This window comes from Choloepus didactylus, chromosome 10 (assembly GCF_015220235.1).
Source record: "Choloepus didactylus isolate mChoDid1 chromosome 10, mChoDid1.pri, whole genome shotgun sequence".
In the NCBI taxonomy this organism is placed as follows: Eukaryota; Metazoa; Chordata; class Mammalia; order Pilosa; family Megalonychidae; genus Choloepus; species Choloepus didactylus.
The window spans coordinates 128,152,945-128,170,732 of record NC_051316.1 but is presented as its reverse complement, the minus strand read 5'-3'; the positions used below and the strand labels follow the sequence as shown (position 1 = coordinate 128,170,732).

Below are 17,788 nucleotides of genomic sequence, written 5' to 3'. Positions count from 1 at the left end.
GCAGCGCCGACCTAGGGCTTTGTCCGAATCCTATGCAACGTCCGGTTCACAGACCCCCCTGAGTTGCACACCTGGAAAATGAATTGGGGTAGTGGAGGTCACGCACCACCTGCAGTAAGTGCAGGTGCAGGCATGTGTGCTGGATTGGGTTGGGTTTTTGAGACAAGTTTAATAAGGCCGGCAGCCTAAATCTCAGATTCCCTCCATGTTGAGAAGTAGGGCTGGTGAAGCTCCTGATTTACTGATTCATGCGCAATTTGAATAAAAAGGAAAATAAAATTTGATCGCATCACAGCAGAAGATTTGCCACTCCCAGCACGTGAAGGAGCACCTCCTAATGGGAAAAGATTGGGACCTGTGGGCAAACACGCTCCTCGCTCCCACTCATTTTTCTAAGAAGGAACCCCAATGTGGGGAGAGCTGCTTGGATTCTTATTAAATGTCTAATTAAATGCCCACTTTCCTTAACAGCGTTCCAGTTACTTGCTTTAACAAATCTGAACATCTTAGTGTCCAGTTCATTTTGAAATAGCACATTTTAAATCCCAACCCCATTTTTAGGTTTCCCTAATAAAGATTAGTTGGCCTTCCTCACCAACTGTTTCTTAACCCAGAGGCTGTTCATTTTGCATATTATACTTTTCAGGAGAATTTAGGGTAATTTTGCTTTATGAGGATGTTTCCCTTGAGCTTTCTTTGACGTTATAATTTGTTCCCTTTCTACCTCCCCCCACTCCAGATATTTTCGTATGAACTTAAAGCATCCAAAAATAACAAATATTTAAGAAAAATTTCCAAGTGTTGTTAGGCTGGTCAAAGAGACCAAGTTTTCAATGGGAAAGAAAATAGAGTCAGAGTCAGCCAAACTTTTTGTTTAAGCAGTTTCCCAGCTCTAAATCACTTTTTAATGCTGTTGTAGATGCCCTCACTAAAGGCACAGCCTTCCAGGCTCCCCGTCCTGAAGGGAAGGCATGGAACTGTGCCCTGCCCCATCTGTTTTCATATGTGTACTCCCTCTTACGTCCCCTGAGGGACAGCTTTCCTCAGGGTCCCCCCAGTGCTGGGTCCTGGGGTGTCCGGGCTGAGTAACCTGAGACCATCCCTGGAAAGCTCGGGGCTGGGCGGTCTCCACCATCCCTTCCCATCCTGCCCTTCTCCCATCGGTGTGGAGGTTTGAAGGGGTCTGTGAGCATTTCCACCCCTGAGGGCCAGCGCTCCCCATCACCACGGCCCCGTCAGGCCCTCCCGGAGTGGACAGGGCTTCTGAGCTCTCCCCATTGCGGACGCCAGAGTTGGGGGAGGAAGGGGTGTTTCCTGCTCATTTTCCCTCCCCAATACACAGACTCAGTGCACCAGGGAGAAACCAGGGTCAAGCCTCCACATTTTCCTAAAAATAATGAATCTCGAGAGCAAGATGGAAATTCAAAGTGAAAAGTTACCAATGGTGAGCTGCCCAGGGCCGTCCGAGGGGAGGAGCCCACCCCTCCAGACTGGCCACCCCTGTGCCGGGCCCTGGTGAACCTGCCTCGTGGCTTAGCTCCTTGGCGCTTTCCCGTGTTTACTCTTGGGCTGCTGAAAAGGTTGATTTGAGAATAAAGGGAGAGGATAAACAGGCCCCAGAGACTGTCTTTCCACCGCTGGGCTGTAGCTGTGTGGTTTTACCGCTGCTCCCGGTTCTGTCTGCGGAAGGAGCGTGACGTGTAGACAGAGCCGCTGGGTCAGGATCCCTGGGGTGGGGCCCGGCAACCTGCCTTTTAAGCAGCACCCGGGTGATTTGGACGCTTGCCAGCTGGGGGAACCCTGGTCTGGGCGAGGGGTGTCATTGAGAGAAGGGAACCATCCTAGACAGCCGCGCCTCTTCCCAGCTGTGGGCATCTCGAGCTCGGGTTCCTCCTCGTCCGTGACCTGAGGGGCAGCAGTCCCCGCGCTCTGGGGTGACCGTGTGCTTCCTCGGAGGTCACTCCCACCACTGCAGAGCCCTGGGCTGGGGTGTGGGGAAACAGATCGATGGGTTGATGGTGGAGGCAGAGGGTGGATGGATGGATGGATGGCTGGATAGACAGACAGATAGACAGATAGATAGATTGAGGTAGATAAATAAAGATAGATGAGTAGATAGTGACAGATTATAGAGATAGAAATAGAGATAAATGAATAGAAAGATAATGGATGGATGGATGGAAAGATAGAGGTATTCCTGAGATACAGATTAGATAGGTAGATAGATAAAGAAATAGATTGACAGGTGATATAGACAGACAGACAGATAGCAGTAGATAAATAAAAATAGAGATCGAGACAGATGATAGATTTAGCAGCTGTTGTTGCTCATCCTCCCTCTTCCCAGGCTCCATATCTTAAGGACCCAAGTAATATCCGGTGGCTGCTTGGTTTTGTCTTTATTGAGCCTTGCAAGTGGGGCCAGCCTCGAGACCATCCTGACGGCGTGTTCCCTGCTTGGAGGTTGTGGCGAGCCCCGAACCAGGGAGGCAGCTCTCCCGGGTGCCTGGGGCTTTGCGAGGAGTGGCCATACCGCAGCCCATGGTTCCGCCCCATCCTCAGGCGCCAGTGGATCCGCTGGCCCGTGGTGGCTCTAGGACCTGCTAGTGAAGCCGCCTCGGTGGCCTTCCTGGTGGTGCCGGGAGAGGGGAGGGTCTCTCTGCAGCTCTCCAGAGTTGCTCTCGATGAGGTCTCTCCTGGTTCACACCTTCCTTCCATATCACTGACGTTGTCTGACCCCAGAACATACACGGAAACAAAACAAAACAAAACAGGGGTTGCAGATCCCATTGTTTCCGTTTCCATTGATGGAAATGGGATTGCAGGCTTTTTCCAATGGCCCAGCCAGGACCTGGGATCTGAAACCCTCATGTGGAAAGCCTCTAGGACTGGAGGTTGAGCTTGGCATCTCTTGGATCCTTTTTTTTTGGGGGGGTGCAATTTGGTGTGGCTCCCCTGAAGTTCCTCTTCTTCTTAGACAAACCCCCAGGTGAGGGATGGGGCACAGCTGCCCAGGGGCCCCGCATCCCCTGAGCTGGGGCCTGGGACTCTGCTTTCTCTCTCTGGGTCCCACCGACCCTGCAGGGCCAGGAGCTCCAACAGTAAACAGACTGAGCGAGAAACCTACAGCCCAGCGTAAAATGCCGCCCCCGTGCGCCCGCTGGCTTCAGGCCTCAATTGCCCTCTCTGTAAAATGAGCGGGGACTAGCTGACCTTTCGGCGTTCTCCCACTACCATCCTATGACTCAGATGCTGAAGGCATCCTTAGTTTCCTTTCTTTTAAAGTGTGGGAAGAAAGAGCCAGGCTCCCTCACGCTCAGGCCGAGCCTGGCTCTGGGGTCAATCCGGGGGGTCTCTATGTCACCAAGGACACATCTGAACAGAGCCTGCCAGCTCAGTCCCAGAGTCCCCGGCCAGCCAGTGGGCTGAGGCCGCCCCGGCCTCCACCTGGGTGAAAGTCCAGTGTGCTTCTCTCCCAGGTGGGGACGCCAGGGCATGGTGCTCTGCTTGGGCGCCATGTCCTGACAAGGCTGGGGTCTCCTTCCTGTCCCTTGACCCTGGGGAGTTAGGAAGGGTCATGGATGCAGAGAGAGCGGGTCCTTGCCTCCTCCCCGGGGGCCGGGTGGGGCTGAGAGAGTGAGCTGCTGGCAAGGCCAGTGGGTAAAGGGGCACACACAACTGGGGCTTTCAGCCAAGGAGGAGAGAGAGACGCGGGAGTGTTGAGTTTGGGGTTCCCCGGGGTGACGAAACCTGGCCTCGTTGTGTTGCTGCTCTGTGTGGGCTTGGGCGGGAGTGGCCCGGCTTCCTTCCCGGGCTCCTTCCAGGAAACACTCGGGACTGAGGTGGTGAGGGCAGGTCCCTGAGCCCCTGCCGCTCCCGCCCCCGGGAGGAGGTGGCCCGAGCGTCTGGGCGAAGCTCTCTGGTACCCTCCGGAGCCCCAGCAGCCGAGATCCACGTCGGAGCTGCTCAGTTTTCAGAGTATGTCATCTACAAGGGCAGTTGTCTGTCCAGGCCCCCAGTCTTCCAGGGAATACGAGCTGGGACCGAGGGAGTTAGGCCCAGAGGCTGCACAGTGCCCGAGGTCTCAGTCTTCCCACTTGGGGTGTTTGGGATGGGGCGATGGGTTACCACTCTTCTTCGGCCTGGCCTCAGGGCTGCCCTAGCCGTTTTCTCTCTGGCCTGACCACCTGGGTGGGCATCTCCCCCTGGGCCAGTCCAGGGTGCCCTTTAGAGCTCATCCAGTCTGCAGCTCAGAAATGGCTTCCTCCTAAGGACCAGCAAGGGGCGGATGCTGTCATCTGCAAGCTGCTCGTTTGCCCAAGCTTGGCCACGTGTTCTCCTTCCGGAGGCCTGGCATGGGCCCTGGAGTGGCCAGGTGCTCCCAGCTCTGGGCCTGCCCTTCGTGGCTCAGACCATGGCCTTTTCCAGCCCAGGCCTGGTGCTTTCCAGAACGAATGTGCCGAGACTGCCTGCCGCTCTGCCCTGGAGCTTCTGCAGGTCCCCTTGGTTCCCGAGGTCTTCTGCAGAGCCAGTCTGGACAAAGAGCCAAAAATATTTGACTCTCGGCTCAAGGAGGGCTGGCAGCTCCCAGCCCCAGAGGACCCTACAGCTGGCAGCTCTGTAGAAGGCACCCACGGGCAGCCTGATGTTTGTGAGATGCCCTCCGCAGGATGGCTTTTGCAGGAGCCGGGAGAGGGAGATGCCAAAGCCCTAGAGAGAGGTACCCTTTCCTGAGGAAGCCCCACACTTTCCTTGAGCCCAGGCCAGCAGGTCCGCAGTGGGCAGGTGGGGTGTGGTGTGATGGGCAGGCAGCCCCCGAGCTGGACTTGGCTGCACCCCCCTTCTCTGCACAGTTCTCAGTCTGAATGGGTAATGACAGCAGCTGCTGGCTCCCTCGGGCACTTACTCTGAGCCTGCGTTTCACTCCTGTACTGGCCTCGGTAACCCTCTGTCTATACCTAAGGAAACTTAGCTCAGAGCCAGCGCCAGGAGTGCCGGGGTGCCCCAACCGTGCGGGGTGGCTCCTTTGGGCTGGCCAGGTCCACACACTGTGACGCTGAGCTCAGGAGAAGGTCCCTCCGTGCTGCCCACCCTCTGCTGAAACGGAGAATGAAGCTATAGACTCTGGAGGATTTTCTGGTAGAGGAGTAAGTTCACCTCCAAGTCACCCAGTGGTGCCTTTTCTTGTGGCTGCAGAGATGTTGTTCATTCATCCAAACCTTTATGTACAAATCTCCCAGTTTGGGGGAACACGATGAATTCAGCCGGTTTCTGACCCTCTGAGAGTGTATAAGGGAAGAGGACAGTGAGACACAGACAGGCGTCTGTCCCCGCAGACCCCGGAAATCCTTGGGCCGAGACTGCAGTCAGCAGGGACACAGTGGAGGGAGTTTGGGGGGTGGTGGCCCGTCTGGGAGGTCTCTATGGAAGAGGCACTGTTTGGGCTCCAGTCCCAGAGGAGGGGGAAGGCAGGGGGTGGCGTTAGGGATGGACAGACAGCCTGAGCCACGGCGCGGCGGCCCGAGGGAGCCCGGCAGGTGTCTGCACTGGGCTGGGGGTGTCAGCCCCTCCCAACTCTCTCCCACCCCCGAGGGAGCCGCTGTCTCACCCCGGCAGCCCCGTACGCCTCAGGGTCGGGAGGAGCAAAGGAGGAAGCAGCTCGGGGTGCTGGGTGGAGTCAGCCTGCACCCCGGTTTCTCCAGGACCCCCTCTTTCAGATGGAGTCCTTAGCACCCCAAAGCCCTGAAGGGCACTGGGGTGAAAAGTTGGTCATAGAAAAGGACCCTCTCGGGCGATTTCCAGGACCCCCACGCACTTTCCTGTTCTTTTTGGTCACCAGGGGCTCCCAACCGCTCTCCACCCGGGGACGGAGCCAGGCGTGCAGGGGCCGTGGCTGTCAGCGCAAGGCCCAGCGTCCCAGTGCATGTGCTCGCCCAGCCTGGGCGGTGGTGCCAGCGGTGCCTGCTCCAGAGGGGAGCCCCCAGTGGGGGGGTGCAGGACAGATGCAGGAGAAGGGCCTCGTTCTCCCTAAAGCAGGAACTGGGACAATAACGGGAACCATGAGGGAGTGAAGCGCTGTCAGCATTCTTGCTCAAATCCGGGCTAGAGGCAGCTGCCTCTCGAGCCTGGAGGCCGGACGCACGCGTATTGGGGTGAAAAGCCAGCTTCTCCCCTGCCCGCAGCTGGCTTTTCCTCGCTCCTCTTGGAAGCCCTGGCATTGCCCCGGTGCCCGTCCTCCGGCCGACCCACAGACACGGCCACACCGCAGCCTGGCACGATGCCACAAGTGAAGACACCCGCGCCCCACTTTAAGTGAAGAGATTCGGTGGCCCCCGAGGCCGGGCTGCCTGGCAGGATTTTCCCGGCTGAGCTGCAGTCCCGGGTCCCAGAGCGCCTGGGCCTTCTCTGAGTGCTGCAGCCCCCTGTGTGCCTGTGCTAACGGGGCAGCCTCTGCACCCCACGGGCTGACCTCGGTGGTGGCACCTGGGCCCAGTGGCAGGGCTGGGAGAGCGGACAGGGTGCACGGCCAGCTGCTGCTTCCTGCCACAGGTCCCGGGAGAGCCGGCCCTGGGCCTGACCGCTGTGTGCAGGGGCATCTCTGGCTCGGAGCATTTATTCTGGAGGGGTTGGATGCCCGTGCAGCACAGGCTCAGCTTCCTGGGGGTTGTGTGGCGTGTTCACACAGCAGGAGAGCAGCCCGGGCCAAAGGGCATTGCCAGGCAGCCCCGGGACCTTGTGGGATGGCGGTGTGACCCTGAGCCTGCCTCTCCCTGACCCTGGCCTCTGTCTGTGAAGTTGGGGGGCAGCTGAGGTCGCATCTGAGGGCCCTCGGATCCCACCCACTCTAAGGCTCCAAGGTTCAGGGCCCTGCGGACTCTGGACTCCTCTCCCGGAGAAGCCAGGTGCTCCCAGCTTGAGGCGCTCCCAGCTCGAGGCAGCCCAGACCTCCTCCTGGCCTGCTTCTAGAGGGTAAAGAGGAGCCCAGAACCGTGGGACAGCAGCTCACGTGCAGCAGCCCTGGGGTCTTTGTGGGAGAGGCTGGCTCTGAGTTCTGGCTCTTGCACTGGACACTGTTGAAGCACCGGACTATTTCAACCCGCCTTCTCGGAGTGACCCCACAGCAGCCTCGTGAGGTGCAGCTGCTGCTGACCCATCTCACAGAGGGGAAAACCAAGTCTGGAGGGGCTGACACCCTGCCCAGAAGTGCTGCCCCAGCACTGCTGCCCGGGCGGATGGGGGGCTCCGTGAGGCCTCATCCCTGCCCGCCGTGGCCGCAGTTGCTCCCTGTTTGGGGGAGGAGCAGCCTCCCTGGCCCCCACTGCACAAGCAGCTCTGTAGCAGACACCCCAGACAGGGCGCAGGGAGCCGGGGAGGGGCAGGAGGGGCCGGCCCCAGCCCGCGCCGTCCGGGACCCATGGCTCAGCCGTGCTCACGCCCCGTCTCCTGCACCGCGCGTGCGCTCTCTTCCAGCTTGCGGCAAGTTGACGGGCATAAGTGACCCGGTGACCATCAAGACCTCTGGCTCAAGGTTCGGATCCTGGATGACGGACCCCCTGGCCCCAGAAGGTGACAACAGGGTAAGTTACCCCCCCCGCCACCAGACTCGTGAAGCAGCCGTGGCCTGGGCCTGGGGTCCTTTGGACTGGGGCGTTCTCCTGGGAACTTCACCCCTGTAACCGACCATGCCCGCCTGCCCAGGAGACCCCCCCTGGGGCCGTGGACTGAGCAGACTCCGGGGTCCCAGGGGTGTTTGTTCCTGGGGAGAGCAATTAGCCTCCCTCCAGAGGAGGCCCCAGAAGCCCCCATAGCTTTCTGTTTGGGGAGACGGGGGGAAGCCCAGAACCCAAAGGCAACTTGGTAAATGCAGACAAGGCCCCTCCAGGGGTGGGGGAGCCAGAGGTTGGGGAGCCCCAGGGTGAGGGAAGCGGGCCCTGGGCAGTTTACGTCCATTGTCTCTAAGGTGGGCAGGTGGAGTGAACCCCAAGGAGGTCAGCTTGTCCCAAGCATTGGGGGAGGTGGGGGGGGGGGCAGGAGCTGAAAGGGGCCGCGGACCCCGTCTGCCTGAGGCCAGAGCTGGGTCCTCGGGCCAAGAGGTCTCTCAAGGCCTTGTCTTGACCACAAGCTGCTCTCGTGGACAGCAGGAAGCGGCAGAGGGAGGACAGATTGCCCCTGGCTGTCACCCCAGCCCTAACTCAGAGCCACAGGCCCCGGGTGGTGGGGGAGGCTGGGATGAGGCTGGGGTAGGGCAGGACGGAAGCGCTCGCCCCACACCTTCAGGTGCTCCCAGGTGGGACTCAGAGGTGGTTTCGTTCCCCTAGAACCTTCCCAGACTCTCCCGTCACTGCTTCGTTCAGGAAAAGCCTCTGTGGGGCTTGTCTTGGTTTAATGACATCTCATTTGTGTTTCATTTGCTGTCCCTTTCATGGCTGATGGGAGCTCATGTTCCTTTTTGATTGAAGAAAGACAGCATGCTCTCTTTTTAGGCTTTTCCCCCAGAGTAAGATCTCCGAAAGGGAGTGCACAACAAGGCCGGGTTTTGTTGTTTGGGCCCCTCTGGGAAATGGGGAGATGGGGACAGCTGCCTGCATGGTGACTCCTGGCCCCTCTTGGCTCCGACAGCCGCCTCTTACAGCCTCCCCTTGGTGCCACCCACCCCCCACTCTCTGCTGTGTGCAGTTGCCCCACAATGATGTTTAAAGTCCCCTGCCGAGCAGCCCCCTCGGGGAGTCCCACGATCTCCCGAGGTTGGTGCTGAGGGAGTCTGCTCGGGTTTCTCCGTCCTCTGGAAATCCACGCGTGTACCCCCTCCCTGGTGTCTGTCACGCTTCTCACCCAGCACCTCCTTCCCTAGGGGTGTGGGAGATAGAGCAGGTAAATACTCAAAGCAGGTTTTCTTGGGGATGGATTGAGGAAGGGAGTCGGAAATTTGAGATCCACACCACTCCGTCCAGTTGGTTTTTGACGGGAGTGGATGGATCCTGCTCTCTGTCTCCGGAGACTTCTGACCTCTGTACCTCCACCTGCTTTCACAATTTCCAATTTAGAGTCAGTGTACAGCATGTTCTCTTATATTTAAAACATGGCAGGACACTCCTACCTGGCACAATTGCTCCTTCGGGGGGAGGACGGATGGAGGGACTGGCGCTGGTGGGCTTTGCAGAAGCTTGTGGCGTTTGTCGTTATCTAGCCACCCCCGGTGAGCGGCGGCCCCCTCTCTCCAGCAGCCAGAGGCAGCCGCCCCTTCCCAGGAACCACCCTGGCTGCTTGCGGAGAGTGGGGGCAGCGCTGGCTATCGACTACAAACCCAGGCACGGGGAGTTCGAGTATTTTGGGGGGGATGATGGGATGATTGCTTTTGTTTCATCTTTCTGAGGTGGGACAGCGGATGCATGAGCCTTTTCTAACAATTTAATCGAGTAATTGTTATTCCAACTATTCATTTATTCCATATCCCACCTGGAAAATTCCACTTCTGTTTGTAGTTTGCTTCAGGAGCTACTTTTTGCCATCTGCAGATGTTGGCGATGATAATAATAATACAGAATTAAAACAAGACGATGACGGCAGATGCTTATAAAAGAGGGTCCTCTGTTCCCGGCACTTTGCATAGATATTAACTCCACTGATACCGGAGGAAGTGGTGGTGAGCATGGGGCAGCTGCTTTTATTCAGCGTTCACCTCCTCTGTGCCTGGGGTTCTGAGGGTTCACGTGACCTGCCCAGGGTCTCCAGAAAGCTGGTCAAGGGTTTTGTTGAGTAGATAGCCCCTTCCCCTTGCCCCTCTTGCCTGCACCCCTTCCTGGGGAAGACCACGCCACTGGCCAGGGAGCAGGGACCCCCGGCTTCAGGCTGCAGAGACTAGACCTTCGGGAGTATTCTGTAACACAGCTCCCACTACCAGCACGCCTCCTGGCCTCTGTTTTAAGTTCATTTCCCTTTGTCATGGGGAGCTCTGATAATTTATCCTTTGTCCACATACCACGTACGTGGCTCCTGAAAGCCTCGGATTATTTGCTTTGTGCAGAACAGTGAGGGTGTCGGTTTGCAAAGCTGTCGAGGTGATGATGGATTCTTTTGATAATTACACATCTATTTTCTGCCTGATGACTTGTGCAGACGGCGCCTGGCGAGAAGGAGCTGTGGAAAGGGGGGGTGGCTTTAGTGGGGAGTGGCTGCCCAAGGCAAGGAAGGGGCACGGCAAGGCGGCTGGCAAAGGCATCCGGGTGCCCGCTCTGAGTGTGGGGACAGCCCCGGGCCCCGCCACGCTGCCTTCTTCCCAAAACGGGGCTCTGGCCGCTCTGCATAGCCACGTCGTCTCCCCTCCCTCGTGGACACATCCCCAGGCCTTGCCACAGAGCCAGAGGCAGTGCTGGCCCTTCCCCACGGGTGTCTGACCTGCTGTGACATCCTCCCCACCATGCTCAGAAGCCGGCTCATCTCTGCCAACAGCCGACGACATCCTTCTGACGATCCTTTCCATCCCCCAGTCTCCCCAACTTAAATCCCCCCATTCCCAGCTGAAGCACCGCTCAGGGAGCCCACATGTGTTCCAGGGGTCCCAGCTCACAGGCAGCCCCCCAACATGCAGCGCCCCTCTAACGCGTGACGTCAGCTTCCCCTACCAGTCGGTGTAGCCTTAGAAGCCCCAGGCCACTGCCCTCAGACTTTAGGAAGGGAACCAGCTATCCCCAAGGAAATTCATTTTCACGGGGCCTATGACTGCTTAAACACTCATTTTAGAAACAGCAAGGGGCTCAGCTGAGTGTTTAAAAATCCTTGCTGGGACTTTTTAAAACAGTGTCTCCTGAACAGTGCTATTTTATAAGAATCTTGTGGCACCCCCTTCTGAAAATGTCCCGGAGCATTTGGATGTGCTCAGCACCTGCTTGGGCAGGTGCTCCACAAACACTCATGTCCCTTCTAGGCTTTTCTCGGTGGGACCCAGAATGTTCCGGGAGCCACGGGTCTCTCCCTGCTCCCTTCTAGCCGTCAGGTGTAGCCCCCCACAAGAACGGCCAGCTCCCCCTTCCCTCTCTCCTCCGCTTTGGGTGTCTTTCCCGGCTGCCCCGTCTCGATGCTGTCCGTCCACCCGGAGGACACGTGGCAGGTGTCTGCGTTACGAACCACAGGACCCCAGTGGCGTCTCCTGCGAATGGGTCTGTCTCTGGAATTGGGGACGATTTCGTTGTTTGGGCTGGAACATAGAAACTCTTTCCTCAAGACTGCTAGGCCCACGGCAGATCGAGGAGCCGTCCTGTCTGAACATGGCCTTCCTTGCCCGGTGGAGGAGACAGCTCTCGTGCCGCTCTCAGGTGGGAGCAGGAGAGCCCGAGGCTGCTGGTGCCGTCTCACACCTGCCCAAAACTACGCCAGCAGCCTGCAGCCCTCGGACCCAAGGCCGTTCAGTCCGTGTCCCTGCTGCATCTGACGGGATTCCAGTGGAAAAGGGAGGAGGTGGGCTGACTCCTCCCTGAACCAGGCAGGGTCTCCCCAAACCGCAGGCTGCTCCCAGGATGACCACCAGGCTGGCACACGGTGCAGGGGGCGGGGGGTGAAGAAGGATAAATGACCCGGGGACATGCGCTTCTAGACTGTTACCCACCAGCTCGTGCGGGCAGGGGGCAGGGCATCCCGCGGGACCAGGCCTGCCAGCCGCAGCACAGTGGCCACTTGGGGCCGGCCGACTCCTGGTGTCGGGGGCCACGCGGCACATTGAAGACACTGAGCAGCGTCCCTGGGCTTCTGTTCCCCCTTTTGTGAAAATCAGAAATGTCCAGGTGTCCTGGGTGTGGGGGGTGTAGGGCCACCCCGATTGAGGACCCCTGGCCTAGATGAACGGCTCCGAGCCCACGGTTTAGAGTCTCCTGTTGGAGTCCCTCAGTGCGTCACGAAACCCCCCGTCTGTGAACTGGGTAGTAGTGGTTCCCGGGAGCCTCCAGGATGCACGGGAGAACTGAAAGCAAAACATGATGCCAGCACCTGGCACAGCAGAAGTCCTGAATCAACGTGGAGAGCAGGAAGAGCCACCGGTGCTTGGGCCTCAGCAGCCTGGCCCTGCCTCTGCCTTCAACTGTGTGACCTTGGGCCTCGATAGGAAAAAGGCGAGGTCTGTCCACGAAGCGTGGAGACTGAATCCCCCGGACAGCGGCACGCTCTTTGGAGCGGCCTCCCTGGAGACAGAGCTAGCAGATATTCTCCAGGGCCCCAGCTGGCTGCAGATGCCCAAGGCCAGGTCAGGGAAGGCCTGCCTGAGGCTCTTCCATGGTGGATCCCCAGAATTCCTCACGGTCCAGTGGCAGCTCCCCCCTGCAGGCTGCCACGTGGCTCTCTCCCCGACTCGCCTTCTGGGAGCTCAGCCCTGCCGGAGCATTGGCCGTGGACCTGTGCTTGGAGAACAGCTCCCGAGGGCTCAGTCGGCCAAGGACTCACCGGCCTGTATCACTGGGCAGTGGTGTGCAGCCTTGGCGGCACGTTGTAATCACATGGGCAGACTTCAAATGTCCCACGCCAAGGCCACACCTGAAGCCAACTGAGTCTGAACCCTGGGGCTGGAACCCAGGCACAGGAGCGTTTTCAGCTCCTCAGGTGAGGCAGCCGAGACGGAGAGCCCCTGAGAGAGACGGGAGACCCCGCGGGAGCCAGCAGGTGGCCGAGCGAGCCGAGTGCTGCAGCAGGCAGCCTGGGCGCCAAGACAGTGGCCCTCAACTTGGCCTCTGCCCTACAGCCCCCGGGGAGCAGGTCGGAAATGCTGACACGCAGAGCCAGCCCCAGAGGCTTGAGCTCCTCCAGGCTCCCAAACGGGCAGCTGGGGTTGAGAACCACTGGGTGAGGCAGCCCAGGGTGATGGGAGTCAATCTGCACCTTGGGGCTGGGATGAAGGGGAAGGAAAAGGCATTTCAGTTGAGCAGATTGGAGCGAGCGGGCTCCGGGAAGCGGGGAGCCCATACAGGACAGGGCCGCTCGTCATGGGACCCTTCTTCCACGTAGAGCAACTTCTCGTTGGTACCTGAACTTGAGCAGGGTGGGGTATTTACACCACGGAAATGGGCAGACAGACATCCAGCCTCCCCTCACCCACCCTCGGCCCCCAGGCTCCAGAACTGGTTGCTGAACCTTGAGGACCCTTGTGCTGATTTTCATCACTCCAAATTGCATTTTCGGAAAGTGCTATGTGCTGCTGGCCAGGCCACAGGGGAAATGGGGATTTAAAAATCCTTAGCAATCAGATGCTGATCTCCCCAGTTCCATCCACAGGAAGGAGGCCTGGGTCCCGGGGGAGCAGGGGCGATCAGGCCAGGTGCCCGCTCCTAGGCACACATCCCCAAGGGGTTCTGTCCTGAGCTGGGAAGAGGAGACGCCTCTTCACAGGTGCATCAGGAGAGAGCCCGGGCCCAGGCCGTGGGAGCCAAGGCCAGAAAAAAACAAGGGGCTCCCTGTCATAGGAGGGAGCCAAGCCGAGGCCGGAGGGGGGGGGTCACTATTTCAGAATGTGGTCAAGAGGGTTTCAGTCGGCCAACTCTAATCCATGACCCACATCCCCGAAGGCTGGCCTGCGGCAGGCTGGGGATAAAAGCCTCAAATAGGACCCAGTTTTAAAAAAACAAGTCTGGTTAAAAACAAAAAGCGCATCTGCCTGGAAGCATCGGAAGGGCTGTCTCAGGAACAAGGTTATGGGTTTTTTTTAATTTTTAACGCGTGTGTGATGCCAAGTCTGAAAGCTGCCGCGCCCTTAATCTCTCCTGCAGCCACGGTCCTTGATGGATAAACAGCTGCCTTATTGCCAGACAGATGTGCAGAGAACGGCGTGAGCCTGCCAGATTTTCCTCTGACTAACTGCATTGCTTTCTAATTTGTTCCCGTATTGGTTGAAAATGACTAAAGCATTTTGTGAAAAGTCTAGACAGTTTTCCAGTCAACTGGCACTAAAGCAATAATTGGAAATTTCTCCCTCCATAACCCCGAGCTTGGGCCACTGCTGGGTTTGTGATTGTGGTTGATTTCGACAACTGGAAGCCTGATGTGAAGCCCAGATTCTCCTTGGTACCACTTTGCCCCGGATCGGGCGTGACAGTGAATGATGACACGCACAGCATCCCAAATGCCAAATTAATGACGCTCTGCCGGGCAGAGGAGATGACTCAATCCGCGCCGTGGTGACAGCCGGGCAGGGTGCAGAGGGCCCGACGGTCTGGTGCCCGTCACAGCACGGAGAGATTGCTCTCCCCGGTGACCTTGGTGATGGGTCACCTCTGCAGCCCGTTGCTGCCCGCTGCTGGGGAGCTCTGTCCTCTTCGGGGGCCCTGGGGCTGTGCCCCTTCCTCTGCTATCTTGCCAGGAGGGGTTTCTCATGCTGATTGAGCTCCTTCCTTCCTCAAACGAGTGTGAACCTGTACTGCCTGTAGGCCAGGGACACGGCAGTGGGTGCGCAGATATGGCCCTGACCCAATACCCACAGGGACCCCACTCAGGGCTCAACGTGGGATCATGGTGGGCAAGTTTCCTTTGCCGCCCCTTAAGGGAATTGCATGGGCCAGCTGCAGCCATGCAACGAGCAAGACCATGGAGACCCCAGACTGTCTCCTTCCACAGCCCCTGCCTTCCTCCATGCGGTGACCGTTCTCTGCGGGAGCCCTGTCCCCTTTTGCAAAGGGCGTGGTGGGCTTGGAGGAAAGACGGGGTGTCGTCAAGTGGCAGTCGCTCCTCCCCAGCTCTTCCGGTGCCTTCCCGGTGGTCTTGGGTGCGTCTTGGGGTGAGTCCCCCCCCCTCCCCTGCCCGGAGGAGCCCAGCGTCCACCCTTGGGGACACTCACGCGGCTGCTCTCTCCGCAGGTCTGGTACATGGACGGCTACCACAACAACCGCTTTGTCCGCGAGTACCGATCCATGACTGACTTCATGAGCACGGACAACTTCACCTCCCACCGGCTACCGCACCCCTGGTCCGGCACGGGGCAGGTGGTCTACAACGGCTCCATATACTTCAACAAGTTCCAGAGCCACATCATCATCAGGTTCGACCTGAAGACGGAGACGATCCTCAAGACGCGCAGCCTGGACTACGCCGGCTACAACAACATGTACCACTACGCCTGGGGCGGCCACTCGGACATCGACCTCATGGTGGACGAGAACGGGCTGTGGGCCGTCTACGCCACCAACCAGAACGCCGGCAACATCGTCGTCAGCAAGCTGGACCCCGTGTCGCTGCAGGTGCTGCAGACCTGGAACACGAGCTACCCAAAGCGCAGCGCCGGCGAGGCCTTCATCATCTGCGGGACCCTCTACGTCACCAACGGCTACTCGGGGGGCACCAAGGTGCACTACGCCTACCAGACCAACGCCTCCACCTATGAGTACATCGACATCCCCTTCCAGAACAAATACTCCCACATCTCCATGCTGGACTACAACCCCAAGGACCGGGCCCTGTACGCCTGGAACAACGGCCACCAGATCCTCTACAACGTCACCCTCTTCCACATCATCCGCTCCGACGAGCTGTAGGTCCCTCGGCCTGGGAGACCCAGGATCCCCGTCCTCACCCGCCAGGACACTCCTGTGAAACAGCTGCCAAAGGACTAAGGGAACCAGTCACCACCGTGGAAAATCAGCGGCCGCGCGGGTGCTGACGTCCCCGCGATGCCGAGACCTCCGTGTTTCTCCGACCCAAGCCGGCGACACTTGGGAAGAAACCCGCGTATTTGCAGCTGGAACTGCAGCCCAAGGTTCCTGGGCCCTACGCCCCTCATCCCACCACCTTTCCCTCCAGCCCAAAAACACACTAACGGAGCAAGGCGTTGACTGTTGGCTCACTCTCCGCCGAGAACAACCCACTGTTAAGTCGCAGGGACACCTTCTCCGCCCGCAGTCAGCTCCGCTGGACGGGATCGTCGGGGCCCACGCCTGGCGTCTGGCGAGGTCGGTGTGGGCTAATTCAACACACACCCCTCATGGCTCCTGTTTCTTGACCATGTTGTCGTCCCTTAGATTAACTGTGCCGAGACTTGAAGTAGCCCACGGGCCCGTGTCTTAGTGCTTAGTATGCCGACGGTCGGAGTGTGTATATTGAACAGTTGTTGTGCCCACATTGTTCGAATTCGTACCCAGTAGATATATCGTGCAGCGTCCTCTGTTATTTCCTTGAGGTGGTCACTTTGTATGTTCAGTTTATGCAATGAATGTTGTAAATGTAACGCCATAGATTGGATTGATAAGTGGGTGGTTTTTGTTTCTAAAAAGAAAAAAAAAATCAGTGTTCACCCTTATAGAGATGTAATCGAGTTCATATTGATAATAATCAAAGAAATTATTCTCTTCTTGTTAAATTATCTGAATAGTGTAACCACGGATGAGAAGGGCTTATTTAGGGAAACCTTGGTTTCTGATGGGAAAGGAATGCTTGGGAGGGAAACAGCGTAAGGAAGATACATTTTTTAAGTAAAAACGAGGAAGACTTTGTACTATCCAACTAAGGAACAATAAAAACATTAGGAGACATTTTCTTTTCCACTTTTCATTCCTGAAGGCTTTAAAGGGGATGAAATTCCCCATTCCTTGCAGTTTTTGGGAGGAGTCTGAGGGTTCCTTTTGCTCCATTGGAAGAGTGCGGGGGGCTCGCTGGCCACGGGGTCTCCACCACCCCAGCCCCCACAGAGAGCCCTCCGCACATCCTCTCACCTTCCCCGTGTCTGCCCCAACCTGAGAGTGCAGCTCACAGGAGTCTGGGACACGCACCGTGTTTGGGGGGTACCATGTGGTGGTGGGTGGGTGTCAGCAGAGGCCTGCAGAGAAACCTGTGTGCACCCGGCTGCTCGGGGGTGACCGTGCCAAGGCCTGCGTAGCTCCGGGCACGGGATCCAAGCCCTGGAGACAGTGAACCCCGTGCCACCTGCCGTGCCTCAGCCAAGCCCCCGGGGCCCAGCCCAGGCCCAGGGCCGTGCCCATGGGTGCCCTGCCGGGCCCTGCCGCCAAGTCTTGTCTCAGTGGGATGAGCCCCCTCTCGGTGCCAAAGCCCCTCTGGAGTCCCCTGGGGTTTACGGCAGCTGCAGGAGGAGCGGGGGCAGTGTCATTCTCCCTGACCTAGCTCCAGCGGGAGAGGGACACTCACCAGGCTCCCAGGCGTGGCGTGGGGTGCAGCGGGCTCCCACCCTCCTCCTCTCTACTGCCAGGATGCTGGCACCCTGGGCAGGGGGTGGCAGGGCAGGGTGCGGGGCATGGGAAGGAGTCGGCCAGCTCTGGCACGGCGCAGAAACCAGTGAGCGGACAGCACACATTTCCAGAGCAGCTTCTGGATTTCTGTCCTTTGTCCTGGAAAGGCTCCTGGGCCTGTATCCAGGCAGGGTAGAGGCGTGGCCACTGAGCAGGGTGGCTGGTGGCACCCGGGATGGGGCACGGCTGCCAAGCAGGGGGGTTGGTGGTGCCCGGGATGGGCATAGCACACGCCTTGCAGTGCTCGGTGGAGACGGTGGGGTCATTCTGAGACCCGCTAGGAAGGTAGTGCTGGGCATGGAAGCTGGAGACACCAAATTAGAGAGGCAGTTGGATGAGGAGGGTCGTGGGCATGGGGGACCATGCCCAGCTTCGCCACAGCAGGTGCCCTTACACTCCAGCCCTGACCGGTAATTGGGAAAATACAGGGTGAAAAAGAGGGCAAAGGTGAGAGAGCCATAACTGTTGGGGTTGGGGAAGGAGGGAGACAAAAGGGGACCCTGGGAACGTTGGGGGCTTGTTCAGATTTGGGGGGTAGCAGCCACTCCCCACGGCCCTGGCCCCCCGTGGAGCCGCAGTCT

General features: G+C 58.5%; 1 protein-coding gene across 2 annotated transcripts in view; it reads left to right on the top strand.

Annotated features, from left to right (window-relative positions):
* Positions 1–16,496, top strand: part of OLFM1 (olfactomedin 1) — a 38,036-nt gene extending 21,540 nt beyond the window's left edge. For both annotated transcript variants that reach the window (XM_037797880.1, XM_037797882.1), the window contains exons 5-6: positions 7,471–7,577; positions 14,829–16,496. In XM_037797880.1, coding sequence (XP_037653808.1) covers positions 7,471–7,577; positions 14,829–15,503 — 782 coding nt within the window. In that variant the 3' untranslated portion in view covers positions 15,504–16,496. The remainder of the gene's footprint in view (positions 1–7,470; positions 7,578–14,828) is intronic.
* Positions 16,497–17,788: the final 1,292 nt, after the last annotated feature.